The sequence below is a fragment of the Hyperolius riggenbachi genome, chromosome 1 (assembly GCF_040937935.1).
Source record: "Hyperolius riggenbachi isolate aHypRig1 chromosome 1, aHypRig1.pri, whole genome shotgun sequence".
Lineage (NCBI taxonomy): Eukaryota > Metazoa > Chordata > Amphibia > Anura > Hyperoliidae > Hyperolius > Hyperolius riggenbachi.
Genome location: NC_090646.1, coordinates 566,965,460 through 566,989,948, shown reverse-complemented (window position 1 = coordinate 566,989,948; position 24,489 = coordinate 566,965,460). Strand labels below are relative to the sequence as shown.

General features: G+C 40.3%; 1 protein-coding gene across 7 annotated transcripts in view; it reads left to right on the top strand.

The window, feature by feature from the left end:
* MCTP1 (multiple C2 and transmembrane domain containing 1) overlaps window positions 1-24,489 on the top strand; it is a 980,166-nt gene that overhangs the window by 462,650 nt on the left and 493,027 nt on the right. For all 7 annotated transcript variants that reach the window (XM_068247591.1, XM_068247583.1, XM_068247617.1 and 4 more), the window contains 2 exons: window positions 8,316-8,486; window positions 10,413-10,543. In XM_068247591.1, coding sequence (XP_068103692.1) covers window positions 8,316-8,486; window positions 10,413-10,543 — 302 coding nt within the window. The remainder of the gene's footprint in view (window positions 1-8,315; window positions 8,487-10,412; window positions 10,544-24,489) is intronic.

The following is a 24,489-nucleotide window of genomic DNA, read 5'->3' as shown; positions in this document are numbered from 1 at the left end:
TTTTCGCGATTGAAATTGCCGCGGCCGTGATTTCAATCGCGAAAATAAAGAAAACTAAAAGGCGTAGGGCAACGATTTAGGTGTCGCCAGAAAGAGGAGAAAGAGAGCTTTAAAATGATATCCATCTTTCCATAGTTACATTGTATTACACAGGCCGACTTTTTCTGCTAAATCGAGCTGTTGACACTGGGGAAAGTGTCGTCCTGTGTAATACAAGTAACTATGGAAAGATGGATATCATTTTAAAGCTCTCTTTCGCCTCTTTCTGGCGACACCTAAATCGTCGCTCTACGCCTTTTAGTTTTCTTTATTTTCGCGATTGAAATCGCGGCCGCGGCAATTTCAATCGCGAAAATAGCGAAAACTAAAAGGTATAGGGCGGTGGTTTATATATCATTGGAAAGAGGAGAAAGAGAGCTTTAAAATGATATGCATCTTTCCATAGTTTCTGCACTGCTCGGAATCCCTTTAAAGAGACACTGCGGCTGCTTTCACAGTGGGACGTTAAAGTCCCACGCTACAGCAGCCAGTAACGCAGCCTAACTCACAGCATTGAAAAATCAATTGTGCTGTTCACAGTGCACACGTTGCATAGGAGTATAACGATGCACATTAAATGAAAGTGCAGCATGCTGTGCGTTATACTCCTATTTAGCTGCGATAGAATGTTTGCACATGCTCAGTAATGCTTGTTTTTTGTTGTTTTTTTTAAATGTGCCGCATGTGCCGTTTTCGTTCGATCAGTATGCGTCCAAAAAGTATGCATCCAGAGACGCATAACGCAGTTAAATGTAACGTCCAACTTCAAAGCTAACATGCGCTGCACTAGGGGCACGTTATGCGACCTTAACGTCGCATCAAACGCAACGTCTTAGTGTGAAAGAGCCCTGAAGCGAAAAAAAAAGTTATGATATAATGATTTGTATGTGTAGTACAGCTAAGAAATAAAACATTAGCAGCAGAGACATAAATCTAATATTGTTTCCAGTACAGAAAGAGTTTTAAGAAACTCCAGTTATCTATGCAAAAGAGCCGTTGAGCTCCACGACTTTCAAAGTCGCGGAGAGCTCTGTCTTCTGAATCGTGTTATCTCAGCTGTCAGTCACTGTATTTTCTTTTTCTCTCCAGAGGACAGTTCAAAAGTTCACTGGCCTGCTCTGTAAAAACATTTAGAGTGCTGAGTAGTGTGTAAACTACAAATATTAGAGAATGATGCAATGTTATAAAAATTACTATATTACTGAAAATGAAAATATGATAATATTTTCTTTGCTACTAATGTTCTAATAATTATCCGTACTACACAACCAATTCATCATATCATAATTGTTTTTTCGCTTCAGTGTCTCTTTAAAACTGCTGCCTAAACTAAGGTAGTGATTTTGGTAAAAGTGTTATTTTACAGTGGTAAGGTTGCACAAAGTAAATAAATGCACCTGGCACTCAAAAACAAAACAGGTAAAAGAACAAAAAAAAATGTAAACTGATGCTGACTAGTTCATGTTGCCACACATGCCTCATCCTAAGGCCCATACACATATCAGGACCCGATCCCTTGGGCGACATTGTAGGGCCGACACTGTACAGGCGCATCGCTAGCCTGCAGGCTAGCAACCTGTTATGTTGCAATGTCGGAGGGATGACAGACACATGCTGGATTCTCAGCAGAGGCGGTCATTATCAGCCGCCTCGGCTGAGTGTTATTTAGCGAGTTGCAAATTTGAGCTCACTAGCAGTAATTCACTAGTTACTCAAGAAAAGCCCTCAAGATTTTAGCATCAGTGAACTTTCTCCACTCTTATTTAAACTTGCTGCTCATTGAGCATAGTGCCTGGAATACTATAATATGCTCCAAGCAAGACCACAGGTACCAATATGTACAGGAGGCACATGCCTAAAGATGACTGGTGCTAAAACGGTGGCTGAATATGGCAAGCCCACTTCCCTTCCCTTGCCTGCCAGCACTTGCCGGCTTTATCACCTCTGTTTTTACAGGCAAGCACTTTACACTATGCACAATGACTTGCTCCTGTGGCTACTCATGTAGACCTAGATTCACTGAAATTGCCATATGGTAAACAATGTACTATGTTTACACCAACAACAGGATGTGTGCTGCACACATAGCACAACTTGTGTTATGTATACAACACCACAACGCAACAAGTTGCATCCATAACACATGCTACACTAAATGCTATTCACAATAGCAATGCACTGTTGTGCGCAAGGAAGATTACATTACTGGCACTGGTAGAATTGCCATGTTTTGTCTGTGACCAGGAATTTTACCGTCATTTAGTGAATCAGGGCCATAATGTGGTGTACATGGTTTTGTAAGACACTGTTACGCATTCTTCTTTAAAATTGATTGATTTCTATGTAATTTTGTCAGTATAAAGAGGCCTGCCTTAGGGTGTGGTATTTACGGAGGTGGGTAGTTTAAGGTTCCAGGTCTTCTGTAACTATAGGCTCTTGAGATGTAAATCTGACACTAAAAATGAGGGAAGAGCTGAAGCCAGCCGATTGCATAACATTGCAGTATAGGTTGAACAGAGGCGCCAAAAGAATAAAAACAGTATTTAAAACGTTTAAAAATAGCTGAGGAGGCAGTGGTGGATCCGCCCCCTCCAAGCAAACACAGAAACACTGTGCAATATAACAAGAATAGATTTATTGGTACACTCCAGGGTATAGATATACAACGCGTTTCACGGGTACAAGCCCGCTTCCTCAGGCAGTAGAAGTAGGAGTACACTATTGGGGGAAGAAAAAGGCACGTATTGGTATGTGGTCAGACAGACATGCTCAAATAATAATTCGTTTATTTGTTTATTTGTTCTGGGGTGTGCATTTTGATCTACGGTGGTGTGTGGGGGAGTTGGAGCTCGTTTATACTGGGGGAGGTGAGGGTTAAGTGTGCGTTTTTACTGAAAAGGGATGTGGAGGAGAAAGGGGGGGGGGGTTTATTTATACTGGGAGTGGGGGAGAGGAGCAGCAAGGGTGGTATGGGTTTGAGTGGTAAGGAAAGGTGAATGAGGGGAGGGCAACGAATAATTAGGAGAAAGGGGGAAGGAGCGAGATTAGTAGGTATAAATGGTCATTGAAAAAAGATCCGCGTCTATGTACTTAAAATTATCCGCAAACAAAGGAGGAGTGGGTTATTTATATCAAAGGTGGATTGATCACATAAAAAACAATTATAGAGGTGGATTAGAAGATAAAATCGAAGGAAAGCTTACCAGCAATCTGTCAGCAACACACCTGGCGCCTTAGTGCCTAGGTGTTGTTTTCTGGTCGCTTAAATAGTGACTGCACCGCTCCTGATTGGTTGTGTGCTGGGCGGGCAGTAGTGATTACTTGTGCTGTGAATGTGGCCATTAGTGCGTGTCATCAATGGGCGCCTGAGTGTTGCCCTGACAACGCATAAGGGGAAAACGTAGGACGTCTAGCTGCGTGCAGTTGCGTGCTAACTTCCGCATTGGGCGGAGCTCCGCAACGCATCACCACCGCCCAGCCGAGGTATTGTCGTAGGCTGGGAGTGGGCGCTAGGTGTGCGCATGTGTGAAATTCTATGCGCCATGTCGGAAGTGGGCAGTTGCCAGGAGGGGTGTTAATGGTGTGGGAACGGGGGTGCGAACCACTTCTACCCTACGCAATTAATGCCATAAGTGAGGGCATTTGATTCAATTATCATACAATTTTTTCGGGTGTTTTTATAAGGTTGTAATTATTAATTATATATAGTGACGTTGGTTTCTAGTGCACTAGTGGCCCCAAGTGGACAAAAAAGGTAGTGTTAGTGGGATAGAATTGCTTATACTTGTTTCTATGGACAAGACGTTTGAAAACATATCAATATAATGGACAGTACATATGAATAAAATACAGTTATGTACAAATACATTCCCTAAGGAAGGAATATAAGAGTTAATGATAGGGTAGATATTACAATAAGTTACAATAAATTACAATAAGAACAGCACCATTTGAAAAAGGAAATAAAAGACAAGAATAGATATTCAAATATTTGGACATTTGGGGGAGTATTGAGTAGAAGATAGTGTTGTTACAATAGCGCAATAAACAATGGGATGGGGCCGTTGGCTCCAAAAATCTCGTATATGGTTAATCACGGTGGTCCATGGTACGAGAAAAATATATAACTAGTGTCCAACGAATCCAGGTATATAGTGAAAGTATAAATACAAAAATGAATGATTAAAATCACATTAGGAAGTATAAAAACAGTACATTGATAGACCACAAAGTTAAGAACAAATAAGAATAAAAAACCAATAAAATGTACAAATGACAATAAGACAAAAGATGATAAAAGAGGCGACCAATAGATATAAAAGTACTTATAGTATGTTCAGTAAATCTTTTCTAGCTGTTCATTGAGGCCCTCAGGCGTGAGGGTTTTTAATATTTGTATCCAAAACATCTCCCTCGCCCTCAATTTTTCAAAAGCATCGTGCTGCTGTTGTGAGATTGCTTCGATGAGGGTGATGCGGAACATGGAGGGGTCGCTGTGGTGGTAGGTGCCGAAGTGTTTTGATACGCTGTGAAGTGGGAAGTTTTTGAGTATATTTCTTTTGTGTTGTCCAATTCTGCTACGTGCTGGTTGAGTGGTGCGACCCACGTACTGAAGGTGACATGGACAGGTGATAATGTAGATAACATATCTGGAGGTGCAGGTTAAGTTATTTTTGATTGAATATTGTAATTTGGTGTTAAAAGATTGGAAGACGGTAGTGGTTTGTATAAACGGGCAGGCCGTGCATCTGGTGTTATTGCAAGGCGAGCATCCGGGTATGGGTTGGTGGTCAGTGTCGCTTTCCGTTGTGGGTGTTCTTGCATCATTGATCTGCAGCAGAAGATCTGAGAACAGTCATTTTTAGCCTCTTAGATACCTTGTTTGCATTTCTAGTGACAGAGATGAGCTTTAGTAACCCTTGGTAGACTTTGTAGTGTAAGTTCATCCAGACTTTGTGACAGTCTGCTCTATGTATCACTTGAAGAAGGTCTTGGAAGGGGACTCCTGTAGCATGGGTATTTTATCCCTGGATCATCACTAAGGACTGGATTCTGGCTTGAAAAGCACCTCCATCATGCTCAAGAATAAATTTACTTCAGAGCTTGTAAAACCCTCCCTGCCACCCCCCCCCCCCCCCCCCCTTATCACGTCAGCAATACTGCTGTAGCAGTTTTCACCCAAAGTCTTTCCAAAGGAGACTGAGGCTTTATGTCCCCACCCGTGTTGCTGCAGCCCAGCCCCAGCTTGGCAGCGGTCTTATCAGGCTGCTGCTGCTGCCGAGCATGGGAAAAAAAGCTGCAGCAACACAGCTGCAGGGTTACTACAGAGTTTTGGTGTTCAGCAAAAAACAATGGGGGGATTTACAATGGCTATTTACAGAGAAGTGGGTGACTTAATTAATTTAACAATTGCTAATTTATCTGTAATTATGAGGTCTAAAGTAAATGTATTCTCGAGCGTGCTCTAAGTGCCCTGTAATTTCAGTCACACTGCAACCTTGTTCATTGATATTTATTAAGTCTGTTAAAGAGAATCTGTATTAACTGACACCTGGGATAGAGATCTGGGCCAGCCCCTTTCCTCGGAAGACTGGGAAAAATGCTTCGAACTGACACATAAATCCTCCCCGTCCCTAAATTTCCAAGAAAGAAATTTTAAAATCTATGCCAGGTGGTATCGCACACCAACTCAGGTAGCCAAATTTAATAAAGACACCTCAGACCTATGTTGGAGATGTTCCCAAGCACGGGGTACATACATCCACATCTGGTGGGAATGCCCTATGATACAGCCCTTTTGGAGCCGAGTCTTTGGGATCCACCAGCACCTATACTGCAGGCCTCTGCCTCTGAAGGCCTCAACAGCTCTCCTCACGTTGTTACCGGGCAGAGTGTACATAATTAAAAAATCAATCACCCCTCCACTACTAATTTCAGCTAGACTTCTCATAGCCCGCCATTGGAAATCAAACACCATCCCTAGTATGACTGAACTATTCAAAGAAATTAACTCCATTATGCGCATGGAGGACTTATACACCCCTGTCCACGACAACTCCGAGGCGTTTGTAACTAAGTGGGCTGTCTGGGTTGATTTCAGAGACTCGGATGAGGCGAAGGCTATGCTTGGGCAATAATATAGAGACATATAACTTTATCAACACTACTATAAAACCCTACTATAACCCTACTATAACTGTAACTGGTCTTAGGCACGACCTGGGCCCCTGCCCCCCCCCCCCTTTCTCTTTGCCACCATCCCCACCCTCCTACCCTCCCTCTTGTGTCCATATATCCTTCCCCCCACTAACTCTTCCTCACCAGATTGTACGAGAAGAAAGAGTCCTACTATGGGGGACCATACCACATCCTGCTCACAGAGTCCCCTTACAATTTGAAACATCAAACCGCTGTTACCATTTTTATACACAATCCTCCGATTACTGCTGCACATGGACCACTTTAGGTTTATGGACTTATAGCCAGCGTTTGGATGGACTCTCGTAGACATTATCTCCTCCGGACTCCATAATAAATAGGTCCCAGAGACCATATGCTTTATCTGTACGATCTGTAACTTTCACTATCTGTACGTATGTTATGTTGTTAAAATTTAAAAACTTTTCAATAAAAATTTATTTGGAAAAAAAAAAAAAAGAGAATCTGTATTGTTAAAATCGCACAAAAGTAAACATACCAATGTGTTAGGGGACATCTCCTATTACCCTCTGTCACAATTTCGCCGCTCCCCGCCGCATTAAAAGTAGACAAAAACAGTTTTAAAAAGTTTGTTTATAAACAAACAAAATGGCCACCAAAACAGGAAGTAGGTTGATGTCCAGTATGTCCACACATAGAAAATACATCCATACACAAGCAGGCTGTATACAGCTTTCCTTTTGAATCTCAAAAGATCATTTGTGTGTTTACCTTCTGTCCCCTGCTTCTCTCATGCACTGAAGTGACAGGCTTCCTGCAGACAGCTCTGCCCGTGGTGTCTGTGTAATTCCTCAGTCAGCCAGCTACTTTTACAGCCTAACAGAGGAGGATTTTTATCCAGCTCTCTTCTATCACTGATAAGATAGCAGAGACACTGCTGGCTTATGTAAATACACACACACTGGAGTGTGCATAGAGGGGCCTGGAGACTGTGCATAAACAGACCAGCACGGAAGAGTTGGCAGCCTTCCAGACACAGGCCGACAAGTCTGACAGGGGAAAGATACATTGATTTATTACAGAGACAGTGAGAGTAGAAAGTGCTGCAGTAAGGCAGAGCACATTAGAACAACTTTAGGAACTTGTAGGATGGTAGAAAAAAACTTTTAAATTTTTGGTACAGAGTCTCTTTAAGTGTTGCTTTTTTTTACCACTACCAAATTTTTTTGTGGTTATCCTTACACAGATGCTGGTGAAAGCCTACAGAGGCCCTATAATTACTCTTAAATTATCATTTTATTGTGCCTGAGAGAGTCTGCCTCTTGCCCTCAAACTATGCAGAACATTTCAGTGAGACCTGTCACTGGTTTTCCACTACTTACTATTGTGTCCAGATTGGGTCATACTTGCTAAAATATATTATTCCAGAGTGTTCTATTCGGGCCTATTCACAGCTGTTACAGATACAGTGTTGTAGCATTTGGGTTGATGTTGGGCTGAGAGAGGTGTTTTTGACTGGATAGGCTTTGCAAACGTGGATATTGTGATTTGGCTAGGACATTGTAAACCAGGTCACTCCCTAAACCATAAAACAACATCACCAATTCTAGGTTATAGCGACATGTACACACATTATTCACAAGTTTGTCCGTTTATTCCTTTTTTTAAGTCCAGTCTTATCAGCTGAACGACAGACTATACACATGCCCGATTTGACGTCCAAACGACGGGTCGTTTGCGAAAATCCAACGTGTGTATGTACCTTTAGTGATGTTAAAATTTGAATTATTGAACCTTTCAGTAATTACTCCTATTATGCTGTGTTTAATGTTTTAGACCAGGGATAAAATTTGAGTTTCAAACCACTTAAGGCCTCGTGCACACTACATTCCAATTCCGATTTGCAATATTGATGTGATTTTACATGCAATTCCGATTTGCGTTTTTTTAATCAGTACTGCATGCCGCGTTTTTTCTGCGTTTGTCTTCTTATTTTGAAAGCGTCCAGGGAAAATCGGAAATGCAAATTTACTCGCAAATCGGATTTGCAGTGTGCAGTAGAAGCAGAAAAACGTATTAGTAACTGCACTATTACTTTTTGTGTCTCTTTTCTTCAGCTTCAGTCACAGAGCTTGAGAATATCAGACCTGCACCGAAAATCCCACTTTTGGAGAGGAGTAGTGAGTATCACCCTCATTGAGGGGCAAGATCTTAAAGCCATGGATGCCAACGGACTAAGTGACCCTTATGTGAAATTCCGGCTAGGACATCAAAAATACCGAAGCAAGGTAATTTCCTGGCCCCTTTTCCACTCCACAAAAAAAGGGGCGGGGGGGGAGGAGTCAAGAGAGTTTTTGGTTGCTTTTTCAGCTCTTGTTGAAAAGGCAATACAGACAGCAGAATAGGTTCTAATCCATCTTCACACTTTAAGAGAAAAAAAACAAATATATATATATATATTTTCTTGGAGTTGAGCTACTATAATGTTTTTGTATTATCCCTGCCTTAAGGTGGCCACACACCATACAATTTTTTAAATATCTGTTCAATTTAAGAATTGCAATCAATTTTTCTGACTGATTGTAACATTTCAAAAATATGACCAATGTACAACACACCTATGTTACATTTTTTCCTCAATTATGATAAAAATGATTGGAAACTCAGAGAAAATTGCTAGGGTGTGTATATTAATAAATTAACAATCCAACACACACCATACAATCTTTAGTAGAAATTGAAGAGAAATATCTGGCATTCCAGATCGATTTAAATCGAAAAAAAACGGGAAATCCGATCGTATTTTTCAGTCAAATGAAAAAAAAAGCTTTCGATTTTTTCGAGAGATACGATCGTTTTTATCGAATTGCTGTAAAATCGTATCATTTTATTGTTTCGTGTGTGGCCACATTTACATTTTAAAGAGGATGTCTTGTCTGTCTATCTTTACTTCTGACTCCTATAGACCTCTGTGTTAGCCAGTGCAGTAGCTCTTAATTATGATAGATATCAGTAGAAACCTCTAACCTAGTAGGAAGCAGTTAGAATCCCAGATAATACAGACCTGTAGGCTACGTATGTTTCAGCGTTACTTACTAGATGACTGCTGTGTAAACTGAGCATGCTATGAGCCCTGGCAGCCCTACTCAAAGTGTACCTGCAAAAAATGCTCAGACAAGAAGTCTGTGTGAGCAGCTTTATGCTCCTCCCTCCCATCTGATTGCCACTTGGTACTTCCCATCTGAAGAGCCCTCTGTATCCCAGCTCATCCTTTGCTGAAATCATTGTATATGGCATAAAGGGGGACACCACCTGGTTGCTGGGAATTTCACCCTCTAGCGTGAATCTAGCCTTGCTGTTTCTTCGGTGCTTTTTTTTTTAGGTATATTCCACTTTAACTGTAATGTTAAGAGAGGTGCAAATGGTGTTGAGACTGTCTATATGAAGATTTTGCCTTCCTCTAAAGTATTGTGCTTTATTAAGCCCACTTTTATGTCTTGTACAATTTTGTTTAGTGAGGCTATGCTGCTTTAGTTTATGTTAACATTATTTAGACAAAATTGTCCTAATTCCATTATTATTTAGTATTTATAGTGCTGACATCTTCCACAGTGCTGTATAGAGTATATTGGCCTCAGTCCACTAAGATTATGCTGGAGATAATACGGCAAGAGAAAACTTGCCACCACACAGTGAGAGTTATCTTATCTATTCATTCCTTAAAGAGAAACTCCGACCAAGAAGTAAACTTTATTCCAATCAGTAGCTGATACTCCCTTTTACCTGAGAAATCTATTACTTTTCACAAACAGACCATCAGGGGGCGCTGTATGACTGATATTGTGGTGAAATCCCTCCCACAAGAAACTCTGAGGACCATTGTACTCCTGGCAGTTTCCTGTCTGTGAACCTTGTTGCATTGTGGAAAATAGCTGTTTACTGCTGTTTCCAACTGCCAAAAAAGCATGCAGCAGCTACATTACCTGCCAACAGTAAAAATGTCACCATGTGATAAGTGTCAGAATGTAAATCATGGATTTAAAAAAAAATTACAATGGGCAAACACTGACTAAATCATTTATACATAATTATTGTAAAAATGAAGCACTTTTTTATTACATTATTTTCACTGGAGTTCCTGTTTAAGTTACCTCCTCTGTAGTTATTTTCACATGCAGTTAATTAAAACCCTTGTTCTTAATTGTATTTTTAAGACTCTTCCAAAGACCCTGCATCCTCAGTGGAGAGAGCAGTTCACCATGCATCTGTTTGAGGAACAAGGAGGAATAATTGACATCACAGTGTGGGACAAAGATGCAGGCAAGAGAGATGACTTCATGGGAAGGTGGGTGATTGTATGAAAGGTGTGTGTGGGGTGTGTGTGTAAGTGGTGTGTTTGCGTGTACGTGGTGTGTGTGTGTGTATGTGGTGTATGTGTATACGTGGTGTGAGTGTGTGTACGTGGTGTGAGTGTGTGTATGTGGTGTGTGTGTACATGGTGTGTGTGTATACGTGGTGTGAGTGTGTGTATGTGGTGTGTGTGTGTATTGTGTACATGGTGTGTACGTGGTGTGTGTGTATGTAGTGTGTGTATGTGGTGTGTGTGTATGTGGTGTGTGTGTATACGTGGTGTGAGTGTGTGTATGTGGTGTGTGTGTGTATTGTGTACATGGTGTGTACGTGGTGTGTGTGTATGTGGTGTGTGTGTATGTGGTGTGTGTGTATACGTGGTGTGAGTGTGTGTACATGGTGTGTGTGTATTGTGTACATGGTGTGTATGTGGTGTGTGTGTATGTGGTGTGTGTGTATACGTGGTGTGAGTGTGTGTGTGTGTATTGTGTACATGGTGTGTGTGTATGTGGTGTGTGTGTATACGTGGTGTGAGTGTGTGTACGTGGTGTGTATGTGGTGTGTGTGTATACGTGGTGTGAGTGTGTGTATGTGGTGTATGTGTGTGTACATGGTGGGTGTGTTTGAGTGTTCTATTTATTGTTTTCAGTTTTACCTTCAGTTAAGTCCAGTTAACATTCTCATATTTGCCAGTAGATGTCATATTTTACCTAGTGAAAGTATCTCTATTTATGTATGACTCGTGTGAATGTTTTCTGATAATCTAAACCTGTAAATACAGACATAACACATAGATAGGTAGACAAACATATAGTAAACTTCAGATTTAAATGTGTCATTTTTTTCGAAATGTTTTGAAAAGTTCTTCATAAAAACAAAAAAACAAAAAACAATAATAATTACAGTATACAACAAGTAGGAAAAGTGTTTTCTGCCATTTTTAAAAATAAAAATTATAAGTAAAATGTACATCCCCCCCCCCCCCCCCCAAAAAAAAAAAATATCCTAGCACTTAGATAAGAGTTCTGTAACCTCATTTGCATCAGGTAACTGTTAGTAAAATGTGATAAACTGAGGCGGCACAGATAATGCGATCTCATGAATTTTATATGCAACACTATTATAATGAAACATTGCTGTTATGAAGTACATTGTAGATGTGAGATAGGGTGGTGTGACTCATTTAAAGAACATGGTTCATTTTCTTTTATTTTAAGATACATGTAAAATTCAAGGTTATCAGTTTGTCACATTGTAACATATGAAATAATGCATTATGGTAAAATATCACCCCTTGCCGTCTCTGTGAATGTATCAGCGAAGAAGGCACCGTGGCTGAGTGTGCACAGAATGGCAATGACTGTAGCATTGTACAGAGTGCATTACATGCATAGAGGAGCAGCGTGCAGAAGTGCACAGTTTAAAGGAAATCTAAAAATAAACTTATGATATAATCCCCCCCAAAAAAAACAATTAGTGACCAGCACCGTCTGTTTAGTTAAAAAAAGCAGGGTTTTATTGTAACGATCGGTGTCAGCTAAACAAATAACTCTGATTATTGGTGATCTGCAGAATCACCAATAATGCAGATGTATACCTAATTATATGATGATCTGCAGAATTACCAATAATACAAGTATACAAGGAAGCCGGAGCTAATATGAAGATAGGTGCTTGATGCAACAGTAATGGTGTAATACAAGTCTCCCGAGGAGCCGGTGACTTAAGACAGTACTGCAGCCAAGGATCTCCTGAGGAGCAGGCGAGCCAGGCTGAGCAAAGACACTAGCACAATAGAAGCTGAAAGGTACACAGAAGTATCAGAGTTAATCTCCTGGGGTGCAGGTGATTAACAGAGTACTGCAGCCGGGAACACCTAAGGAGTAGGTGTAAGCTACAGATCCCTCACCAGTGGCAGGGCCCACTGATAAGGATAGAGAGGTCAGACAAGCCGAGGCGTAAACTACCGGACAGATAAAGTACAGAAACAGAAGGCTGATTCAGTGTCAGTAAACAGGCAGGGTCGGCAACTTGAATCAGATAGGCAGAAGTACAATAACGATTAGAGTAAAGGATAGTCAGGGATAGCCAGAGTCATACACAGATATAAATAATATACAATCTTAATCTTAGGTGTGAAGTCTCTATAACTGAAAATAAAGATATGAGACTCTTTTCTTTGCTTCTAATGTTCTACTAATTATCTGTACTACACATACAAGTTTCTTTCCACTTCAGTGTCACTTTAAGATGGGTCTTTCCAAGGGGCACTGCATAGCACTGGAGATCTGTACATGAGACAAGACAGCTGGGTAAAGGGATTCTTTATTTATTTTTACCTAAACTAAGGTATCCATTGATATATGAATATATTGCTGTTTTGCAGTTCATCGATGATGTTCTTTCCCATAAAGAGAGTGATGGTCCAGATCCATAATGAGCAGGTTTAATCCGGCTGGTTGCATGTACTGTATGTCAGCCTGGGGTGCTTATAACTAAGAAGCAGACTGAGCATGCTTCTATCGGTACAAGACATTGTTGGGTTGACTTACAAAAGCCGCCACATGTGGTGATGATTGGTGGTGATCTGCGACTAGGCTAAGAAGCCCATTTGTGGATTCACTAAGTGTGAATGTGTCACAAGCATACCCACACTGTGTGTGTGTGTGTGTATGTAGTGTGTGTGTGTGTGTGTGTGTGTGTGTGTGTGTGTGTGTGCACTGTGTGTGTGTGTGTGTGTACTGTGTGTGTGTGTGTGTGTGTGTGTACTGTGTGTGTGTGTGTGTGTGTGTGTGTGTCTGTGTCTGTGTGTGTGTATGTACTGTGTGTGTATGTAGTGTGTGTGTGTGTGTGTACTGTGTGTGTGTGTGTGTGTGTGTGTGTGTGTGTGTGTGTGTGTGTGTGTGTGTGTGTGTATGTACTATGTGTGTATGTAGTGTGTGTGTGTGTGTGTGTACTGTGTGTGTGTGTACTGTGTGTGTGTGTGCGTGCGTGCGTGTGTGTGTGTGTGTGTATGTACTGTGTGTGTATGTAGTGTGTGTATGTAGTGTGTGTGTGTGTGTGTGTGTCTGAGTGTGTGTATGTACTGTGTGTGTATGTAGTGTGTGTGTGTGTGTACTGTGTGTGTGTGTACTGTGTGTGTGTGTGTGTGTGTGTACTGTGTGTGTGTGTGTGTGTGTGTGTGTGTACTGTGTGTGTGTGTATGTACTGTGTGTGTATGTAGCGTGGGTGTGTACTGTGTGTGTGTGTGTGTGTGTGTGTGTGTGTGTACTGTGTGTGTGTGTGTGTGTGTACTGTGTGTGTGTGTGTGTGTGTGTGTGTGTGTGTGTGTCTGTGTGTGTGTATGTACTGTGTGTGTATGTAGTGTGTGTGTACTGTGTGTGTGTGTGTGTGTGTGTGTACTGTGTGTGTGTACTGTGTGTGTGTGTGTGTGTGTGTGCGTGTGTGTGTGTGTGTGTGTGTATGTACTGTGTGTGTATGTAGTGTGTGTGTGTGTGTGTATGTACTGTGTGTGTATGTAGTGTGTGTGTGTGTGTCTGTGTCTGTGTGTGTGTATGTACTGTGTGTGTATGTAGTGTGTGTGTGTGTGTGTGTGTGTGTGTGTGTGTGTGTGTGTGTGTGTGTTTGGGGGGAATATGCATGGAGAAAGGACATTTTTTGAACTGTTTAGAAAATGATTCTTTACAGTAAGATTTGTAAAGATATGGAATATTTTACCACAGAAAGTGTTATGTCAAAATCCATACTTGCGTTTTTAAAGGGTGCTTGAATACTTTTGTTACTTTGAAGGCCATCCATAGCTGTAATCACTGGGTATAGGATAGTGATACCCTGGTCCAGTAAGGGTATCCTTTTTATCCTGGTGGTGCTTCCTTTCTAGGTATCTAACTATGGCATGTAACTTTCAAATCAGTGTTATTTATTTCCTTAAAATATTTTTTCCATTATATTACTGCTCATTTTTTTTCCCTATTTTGTTTCTTCTGAAAATTGGTTCGCAGTTATAAATGATCTCTTTTGCCTGTTTACCTAAGTGGGAGTGGGTATTTAAAGGGATTCTGAAGTAAAAATAAACTTAGGAAAAAAGGAATAGCAATACAGCCAAGAAATAGAACATTTGTAGCACAGATATGAGTCTCACATTGCTTCCGGTACAGGGAGCGTTAAGAAACTTCAGTTGTTATGCAAAAGAGCTTCTCTGAGCTCTGTGACTAATTTAGTCGTCTACAGTGCTGTTTTCTGAGGCACTTATACTTCAAAGAATCCATTACAGACAACTTGAGATAACATGTTTTACTGTAGGGAAGTGTAAAGGGTCGTTAGCCCTGCTGTTTCATAGTTCAAAATACAGTGGGGTTTTTAAATTGTAAATATGATAGAATGATGCAATGCTATGAAATAAAAGCTATATGCCTGAAAATGAAAAAAAAATGAGACTCCTTTCTTTGCTACTAATGTTCTATTAATTGTCTGTACTACACATACAATTCATTATATCATAAGGTTTTATTCGCTTCAGTGTCACTTTAAGGGGGTGACCAGATAGCACCATAAGCCTTCTTTATTGTATTACCTCAGCTCCATTTTGGGGCGCATGCAGGTGGGAAAAAGTTACATAACATTCAATTAAATTTATATATTTGCTTTTGTGCGCAAGTATTATTGTCCGTTTACTAACTACAAGTTTGTAAAGTACAGTTTATCTGCTCTGAAAGCTGCCATTGCAATTTGGTGCATAGCCGCTGTATTTATATATTATAATGTATCCAGTGAGAATATGTCTTATGTGTACACTTTGTGCTTGTGTTCAGCTGAAACACTGCCAGGAATGTTTACTAATAGTATCTGGTGAGAAAACATAAACAAGATAATGTAATCACTTCCTCAACTTCGGATTTGGATTTATGGTTCCATATGAAGAAGAACATGCTATGTGTTTAATGCTGTTCTGCTACCATTTTTTTTTACTGGTAGTAGGTTTTATGCTGCAAAGAATCTTTTAGATTAAAGCAGGAATGCTGAGTTTCATCCCACTTTAACATTGGGTCTAGGCTGCCTTGCAATAAAGAGACACTCATTAGCTGTGGAATTCCATGGGACCCAGAAAAGCAGTGCAGTTCCACAGAGCTACCCTCTCATTTGATGTTATACTGTCTATGGCTGCCTGCCCTTCTGAGCTCCACAGACAGAATCACAGCCAAAGTGGTTGATGGTTGCTCTTGCAAAAACACCTGCTCGTTTATCAGAATCAGAATCAATTTATTTTCGCCAAGTAAGTTTGCACCTACAAGGAATTTGTCGTGGCAGTTGCTTAACAAACACAAACAAAAACAATACAAGGACAGACAGTGTAAATATTACAAGTTAAGGACAAAGCAGTGATGTCACTCTATTAATATTTATTCTAAAAGCCTTAAATCTTGTAAGTTTGGTTGAAGAGTAACAGGGAAGTGTATGTAGTTAACTTATCAAAACCACTATTGAGGTATCGTGAACTCATGAAATTAAGTAAATGCCTTGATTTAACACCCTCAGAAACCACAGAATATACTTCAGTTGACATTCTCATTCAGGATCAATACCCAAAAATAGAAAAGTCCATTTTAAAATCTTTTTATGAAATATCTTCTTTAAAATCTGAGTAATCAGTAGCAAAAAAAACAAAAACTGAGCTGTATTGCAATAGCAAAACATCAATTACTAACCATTGAAACATGACAATGCTTCAAGATATTCTCATTGTTTTCAAGCTACTGAGCTAAAATAAATTAATAAATAAATAAACAAGGTATGAAAAGTGTGCCTATTTTTTTAAATGTACTGCTTACAATAAAATGCAGTAAAGTAGGAGGAGGGGTAATCATATAACCCCACTCAGTAACCCAGGAAAGCAGGCTTAAAGTGAATGGGAACCGCATTTAAAAAAATTAGACAGATACTTACCTAAGGAGAGGAGAGGCTCTGGGTCTTATAGAGCCTTCCGGCTCCTCCCCTGGTCCCCTCGTTCCAGTGCTGGCTCGCCCGGTAGCAGTATTTGACTAAATTAGTCAAAGACTGCTTTACCCGGCCGAAGGAGGCTTCAGAAGTCTTCAGGGAGCCCGAGTGCTCCTGAAGAAGGGCGGCCCTGTACTGCGCCTGCGCAAGCACGCTCTCATGCACGCTCACGCCTGTGCAGTATGGAGCCGCACGTCTTTGGGAGGACACGGATCCCGAAGACTTCCAAATACCCTTTCGGCGGGGGATTGAAACGGGGGCGGGGGGAGGGAGCCAGCACAGGATAGAGGGCACCGAGAGAAGAGACGGAAGGCTCTATACGACCCAGAGCCATCCCTCTCCTTAGGTAAGTATTTGCTTCATTTTTTTAAAAATGCGGTTCCCATTCACTTTAAGGAATCCTACTGAGTACGTAGGCAGGCTTGGGAAACTCATTCTGTACTGGTGGCAAACAACCTTGAGAAACTGAGCCGAGTATGCAGGTAAGGAGACTTGAAGAACCCCAACATGTAACCTCCCTCTGCCCCTGGCTAAGTAGGACTGATGAACCTCACTCTCCACCTGGCAAGGAGTACTGATGAACCTCCACCTGCACCTGGCCAAGCAGGGACTAATGAACATCACTCTGCATCTGGCCAAGTAGGGACTAATGAACCTCAGTCTGCACCTGGACAAGCAGGGACTAATGAATATCACTCTGAACCTGGCCAATTCGGGACTAATGAACCTCAGTCTGCACCTGGACAAGCAGGACCGATGAACCTTACTCTGTGCCTGACCAGGTAGGCCAGATGAGCCCAGTCCTGTACTTTTGCAAGACCCTGTATGTGGGCATGCAAACTTAAAGGAAACCTGAAGTAAAGAAATATGGAAGCTGCCATATTTATTTCCTTTTAAACAATACCAGTTGCCTGGCTATGCTGCTGATCCTCTGTCTCTTATACTCTTAGCCATAGACCCTGAACGAGCATGCAGATCAGATGTTTCTGACAAAAATCTGACAAGGTGCCACATGCTTGTTTCAGGTGTGTGATTCAGACTAGTACAGCCAAAGACATCACCAGGCTAACCAGGCAACTGGTATTGTTTAAAAAGAAAGAAATATGGCAGCCTCCATATCACTCTTACTTTAGGTGTCCTTTAAGGAGTCATGAAAAGTCAGTTTCAACAATACAACTAAACAGCCAAAAAGAATCTGCAGCAATATCGCTATGCATATGTTTTCTAAATAGTATTCTGGAAAACATCAGCCTTCATTTTTTGTTCCGCAACTTGGCTGACAAAGGATTCGGCTTCATAAACAATTCAAACATCCTAAGAATTGCTAATTATGTCAACAGGCGTTAAGCGTCACTGTGTGTTTTATTTCACCTTAGGAAATATTGCAACATCAGAACTGATTAAAGCTTAGAGCGCTGTTGAGAAGGGACTGGAAATGTCATTAAGATTAAAATATCAAGCGGAGGTGAAAGGCTTATAATCTCCATGTGATTATTTAACGTTTTTGACACTTACATCTCTCTGTCCACAGTGTGTTTGCAATAGTTTACTATAATGCAGGAATTAATCTGAGATTCTTCTACCTTTATGCTGATTGGTAATGCAGACAAATTGCTTCCTGACATCTGCTGTAAATTGCTGTGAATGAGTGTTGTCACAGAATGTGATGTGCCTGGACCTGTGTGATGAGTCTGCCCCGTGTCATGCAGTTTTGATTTAGGTGCAATTATTTGCAGTCCAATATGGGTGGATTTATGGTGAAATTCATTAGTGGGAGAATATGCCTGTTTATGTTTAAAATGACATTGATTCCATTCATCTGCCATTCAGTGCATGTGGTTTGTTTTCCTACAATGTAGAGAAGTGTCCTGTTTTAAAACAGGCAAGAAAATACTCATAACTTCAAATCTACACTGACCTGAGGAAGGATTTTAAATTGACACATCATAGGGTGCATACACACCTCCAAATTTGATTACCAGCCAATTTGACCACTTCCATGTAGTATAAAGGTACGTACACACGGGCAACTTTTTCGAACAACTTGTCGTCCAAACGACTTTTAGTCCAAACAACAAGTTGTTCAGACTTCATGTACATACTGACCAATAAAGCGGCTGATATGCTAATTTACATGTCCTTTAACTGACTTGATAATGATCAATGGACTGTATAAAACAATTGACTAGAATAAATGGCTGTTCAACTTGTTGTTTGAATGTCTATTAGTGTCCAACTAATAGTCATTCAAACAACAAGTCGTTTGATCAGCCATTTAGTACATAAAGCAGTTTGTACACATGAACGGACCTGTCGTTTGAATGACAGTCCAGCGGATTCGCCAAGTGGAATTAGTCAAAACTGCTGCTGTCTAATGATCGAGCGTACACTCATCCAACTGTTATCCAAACGACCGATTTAAACGACAAGTCATTTGGAAAAATCAGACATGTGTCTACGTACCGAACTTGCCTACACAATCTGTTCATGGTATTTAAAAATCTGTTGGCTTTCGTAACTACATGGAGGTGCTAAAATTGGCCAGTGATTAGCAAATCAAAATTGGATATGTGTGTATGCACCCTAAAGCCTGGTACACACTTTGATTATGATTGGCCAAGTACTGACCAATTTTACCACCTTCATGTTGTATAAGGGTTTACCTGTGCCCATAGTATTCAATATCTGTTGACCCTCATACTACATGGAGGTGGTAAAATTGGTCAGGGATTGACCAGTCAAAGCCCAGGCTTAAAGGTGACCACTAATGATCTAATCTGTTTCACCCAGATTTACCAAGCCTATGTAATATTTAGTGAAGAGAAACCATAACCAAGAATTGAACTTCATCCCAATCAGTAGCTGATACCCCCTTTTCCATGAGAAATCTATTCCTTTTCTCAAACGGATCATCCGGGGGCGCTGTATGACTAATATTGTGGTGAAACCCCTCCCACATGGTGACATCACCTGCCAGCAGTAAAACTGTCACCATGTGATAAATGTAATCAGGGAGAGGAAATATTTTATGGGCAAACACTGACTAAATCATTTATACATAATTATTGTAAAAATGAAGCACTTGTTTATTACATTATTTTCACTGGAGTTCCTCTTTAAATGGATAATATAGACCCTTATATTAAAATGGTAAGGTTGGATGAAAAATATTGGATCATTAGTGGCCACCTAATTTATTAACCAGCTGACAACTTTTTAATAAGCCCAATTGATAATCGTAGTTTTATTTTGCTTTATGGAATTTGCATGTTAAGAAAATATTTTTGTTATCTCTATTAAAGGAAATATGTGTTTCAATTTATTATGCTAATCAGTATATACTTAAAGCAATCCCAAAGTAAAAAAAAATTAACATACGTCAGTAGAGGGAAGACCCCCACTGCAGATTTCCTGGATTCTCCTACAGCCCACTGCTCCAGCGATGGGACCCTCTATACCTATTTTACTGATTAACCACTCCCCTACCGCAGGTTATTTTCCCTTGGAAAATCCACAACAATTTTCACATATCACACTCCTCCTGTTCAATCGCCTATATCTTTATCGTTATTTTTCACACCAAAATGATCTCTTAATAATTTTTTTCTTTCTTTGGGTGGTACTTTTTATTTTCTGTGTATCTTAAAGAGAATAAGAAGAAAAAAAAATGGAAATAAATAATGAATTCTCAGATTTCAGACAATATTTTATTTGGAAATAAAGGGTTTTTTTTATTACTTTTTTTTAATGCTATATCAATAACTTCAAGCCTTTATTTGCAACAATAAAAGTAATATACCCTCATGACATACACATTAAAAAAGCTGATTCCCTATGGTAGACAAACACAAGTACAAGAGTGCATGTGTACGAGCGGCGGGGGCACATGTGCGCACACAAGATTGCAGTGTCTTTTAGTGCGGGATGTGAGTCTCATACCCAGGAACCAGGAATCCAGGAGTACCTAGTCTGGACATGAAACTCGTGTCCCGGAACCTTAAGTTATTAAATGACTCTTTAAGTGAGAGGGATGTGGAGTCTGCCATATATATATATCCTTTTAAATAATGTTGATTGCCTGGCTGTCCTGAAGATGCCTCTTTTACTTTTAGCTCTTTAGATTTTTAAAGTATGCACACTAGATGTTTGACTGAAGCTTGATCGGATTTGAATTGATGCATGCATGTTACAGGTATGAAATTCAGACACTACTAATGCATGAAAGATAAGCAGGGTTATAAGCAGGGTGCCAGGCAGCTGGTATTGTGTAAAAGGAAATAAATATTGTAGCCTCCATATACTTCTCACTTCTGGTGTCATTTAAAGAGACACCAAAGTGATGTATAGTAGAATGTAGTCATTATTCAGGATACCCACTTTTAAGTTAATTATCCTGGTTTCAGTATCAGAAACCCTTCCTATATCTATAATTTATATATTGTTGTGTATTGGTATGCAGCCCTAACCTCCCAATGACGTCACAGCCTAGGCTGATTAGCTATGCGGGATTCTCCTCCTAGAGCATTCTGGGAGACCAGGTATTTTTTCTGAGGCCCATATGCAATTAACGAGGAAGAAAATATGCAAAATTAATTTGATAGTACTTTTTCACCTACTTTTTGGTACCTTTTCAATTGCAAAGTGCTGAAAAGTTCTTTAAACAAAGGATGAAAAATTATTTCCTAGAAAAAAACTCGGGAGCAAAAGTTCATTGCATATGGGTCTGAGTACAAAACATTCTGCATTGCTGCACCTGACATCTCTAAATATGTCGCCACCTGTGATAAATTTCAGTTTAACTGTATGTAACTCAGGGAGAGGAAAGGGTGAGGAAAGATTTTACAATGGACAAACACTGACTAAATCAGTTATAAAGCAATGTTGTTAAAATTGCTCATTCCCCCGCAGCCTTCACCGTTCTAATATCCCGCCACGGGAGACTTCGGCAGTCTTCGGAAGCACTCGGGCTGCACACATGTGAGAGAGGGAGGTCTCGCATGTGCAGTACGGGGCAGCCTGTGGTTGGAAGCCCAAGTGCTTCTGAAGACTCCCGAAGCCCACCCAACCTGGAAGAGAGCAGCCTACGATCCATGAGTCATAGACTACTAATGGGGGGGGAATGCGGGGACCATGAGAAGACCAGGAAGGCTCTATAGGATCCAGAGCCTTCCCTCTCCTTAGGTGAGTATCTGTTTTTTATTTTTATTTTCACTTCAGACTCCCTTTAAGTCCAACACAGCCATTATTGAGGCTTAGCAGCCCATGGGAGTGTATAACAACCCACAAGTATGCTCAGCCTTACTGGCAAATATCATCCTGCAGGCTCTTAACAGATCTTTCAATATGCAAGGACAGTTCAGTTGTGATTGTTTGTAATATCTAAAGATGTTCTTCTTCTACAGTATTTGCAGAATTGCCCTTAGTAATCCTTTATTTTCAGTTCTTGAGCTGAAGCCATTCTTCTCCTGTCATTATCAGTCTTCATTCATTTCTGTAGTGCCTTATGCCTGTGTGTCACTTTGTCACTTCTTTCTCTAATTTTCTGACTTTCTGCCTTGAGCCACTATCCTCTGTGCTTCTCTTTGGCTCTTGCTAGTAAATAAGGAAAACAATACATCACTATAGATAGAGCTGAATGGAAGCTGACATACCTGTAATCACGCTTTATCCCGCTGTCCTTTGGATTCAATAGAAGACATTCTTTCATATCAAATCCAGACGACGAGGACTATTTGACCCACTTAGCCTTTCTATTTCTACTTGCAGCATAATACAGAATCACACAATCTCCGCCACTTTATACCGTAGGCTGGAATGTCCATGGGACACATTTGTATTTTAACAATGGGACCTGCATTTAAAAAAAATGTGTGCTACATTCAAGTGTGCTATCTGGTTAATCTTGCTTTGTGTCCCCTATTCTTGCAAACATGCTATTCATCTTAGCGCTTTTTGTTTGTGCTTTCTTAGCCTTATAGCTAAGTATTTATTAGTGCTGTGGCTCTGGTGTATCTGGCGATAAAAGCCATTGATCCCAGTGCCACGGCTTTAGAAAGACGATGAATGTGATAGACGAGAGAGTGCTCTGAATACCCATAATGTAAAGCAGGACTGCAATTCACAAGTATCTGTATAGAAGCCTATGGTGTGTTTACTCTAGAAAGAAAATGGTCTGTGGTGCAGTTCTGACCATATCACATGCATAGATACAGCTTTTCCATTCCCAGCATAGTCGGAAACTGATACAATCTTGGACTGAGCTTAAAGCGGTATCGTCACCATAAAAATCAAATTTCAACAGCAACTGGTCTGAGTGTGTTAAGTGATAAAGATGCTAATCCTGCATTCAAAACTTTCCAAACTTTTTCTGCTGTTATGATTTGGAGTTATCACATACTTAAGGAACACTGGCCCTTTAGTAGTCGTGCCAAAGAATTGCATGCTGGGGGTTCTTTTTATCTATAATCTATTCCTCCTCTTCCCTTTATTGCCCTGCCAGCTTCTTATCTGAAACCTAATCCCCTACTCACTTGTGTTTACAAGCAAGGCTGAGGCGACTCAGTGATTGGGGGAGACAAGAAAAAAAGTAAAGGGCAGAAATGACATCACGAGTTAGCCTTAACTGTGGGCAAAAGACATGGCCCCCACCAGGAACAGAATTCTCTTCATTTACTATTTAACATTCATTGAAATCAAAACATGGACAGTATAATACATGTGTTATGTAAGTAGATCAAGTATTTATCTACTTATATATGTGTTTTTTCCCTGGCATAGTATGGCTAATCCTACTGCTTTAAAGAGAAACTTGAACCAAGGATTGAACTTTATTCTAATCAGTAGTTTATACCCTCTTTACCATGATAAATATTCACAATTTCTCAAATAGATCATCTGGGAGGGTCTGTGTGTCTGATGTTGTGGTGAAACACCTCCCACAGTGTGATGTCTTGATCATGGTCCTGTCAGTTTGCTGTCTGTGAACCTTGTTGTATTAACAGCTTTTTTCCAACTGCTGAGCAAGCAATATCTCCCTCTGTGCATAAAACTCTCAGTAATGAACATTCCGTACAGATCACCAGGCAGAACTAAAGAGGTCAACACCAGTGATACATTTCAGAATGTAAAGAAGGGATAGAAAAGATTTTTCAATGGGCAAACATTGACTAAATAATCTATAAATTAATATTGTAAAAAAAAAATAAGCAATTTTATTAATTGTTATTTTTCAATACAGTTCCTTTTTAAAGATGATGATCTTTTGGCCCTGTTTTCCACTCACCTGTGAGGCAGCAGTGTACACTGCACTAAAGTGAGACAGCTTGGGAGCACACATCACTCAGCAAGCAGCAGTCACCAGAGTGTGTATGTGCTGATAGATAGTGATTGTCATGTCTAGGAGAACTCATGGAGAACCATAATATCAATTTGGTCAGGTGATAGATTTGTAAGTCTCTGATTTGCTGGTCATGTGTTAACTCAGAGCTTTGCAAGTCTATCAGCTGATCAAATAAATCACATGTGCCTCCATGAGTTCTCCTAGACATAACCATCACTACTGATGGGGTCTTTGTAAGAAATGGCAAAGTATGTCTGCTTGTGGAGAACTTGGGAGTATATCTCCCCTACCTGTACGTTCTGTCACTCATGCCATCATATGACAATGAGTGGCGTTCTTTTATACACCTAGACTATGACAAATTCATATTAAATCTCCATCAACAAAGTCAAGCTATTGCAATGCTCTGCGGCTCAGTGACTGCTGTCCAGAGAGAGTTGTTGTAATTAGTTACACATGCAAACCACAATGTAACGCATAAACATCTATCAGCAGGATGCACATTCTATGTAAGCACTTATTACTTCTCTGCATCTGTATGTATAATGTCAACAGACAGCCTTTAAAATTCAATCTATCTAATATTTATCTCAATCCTCTGGACTTGT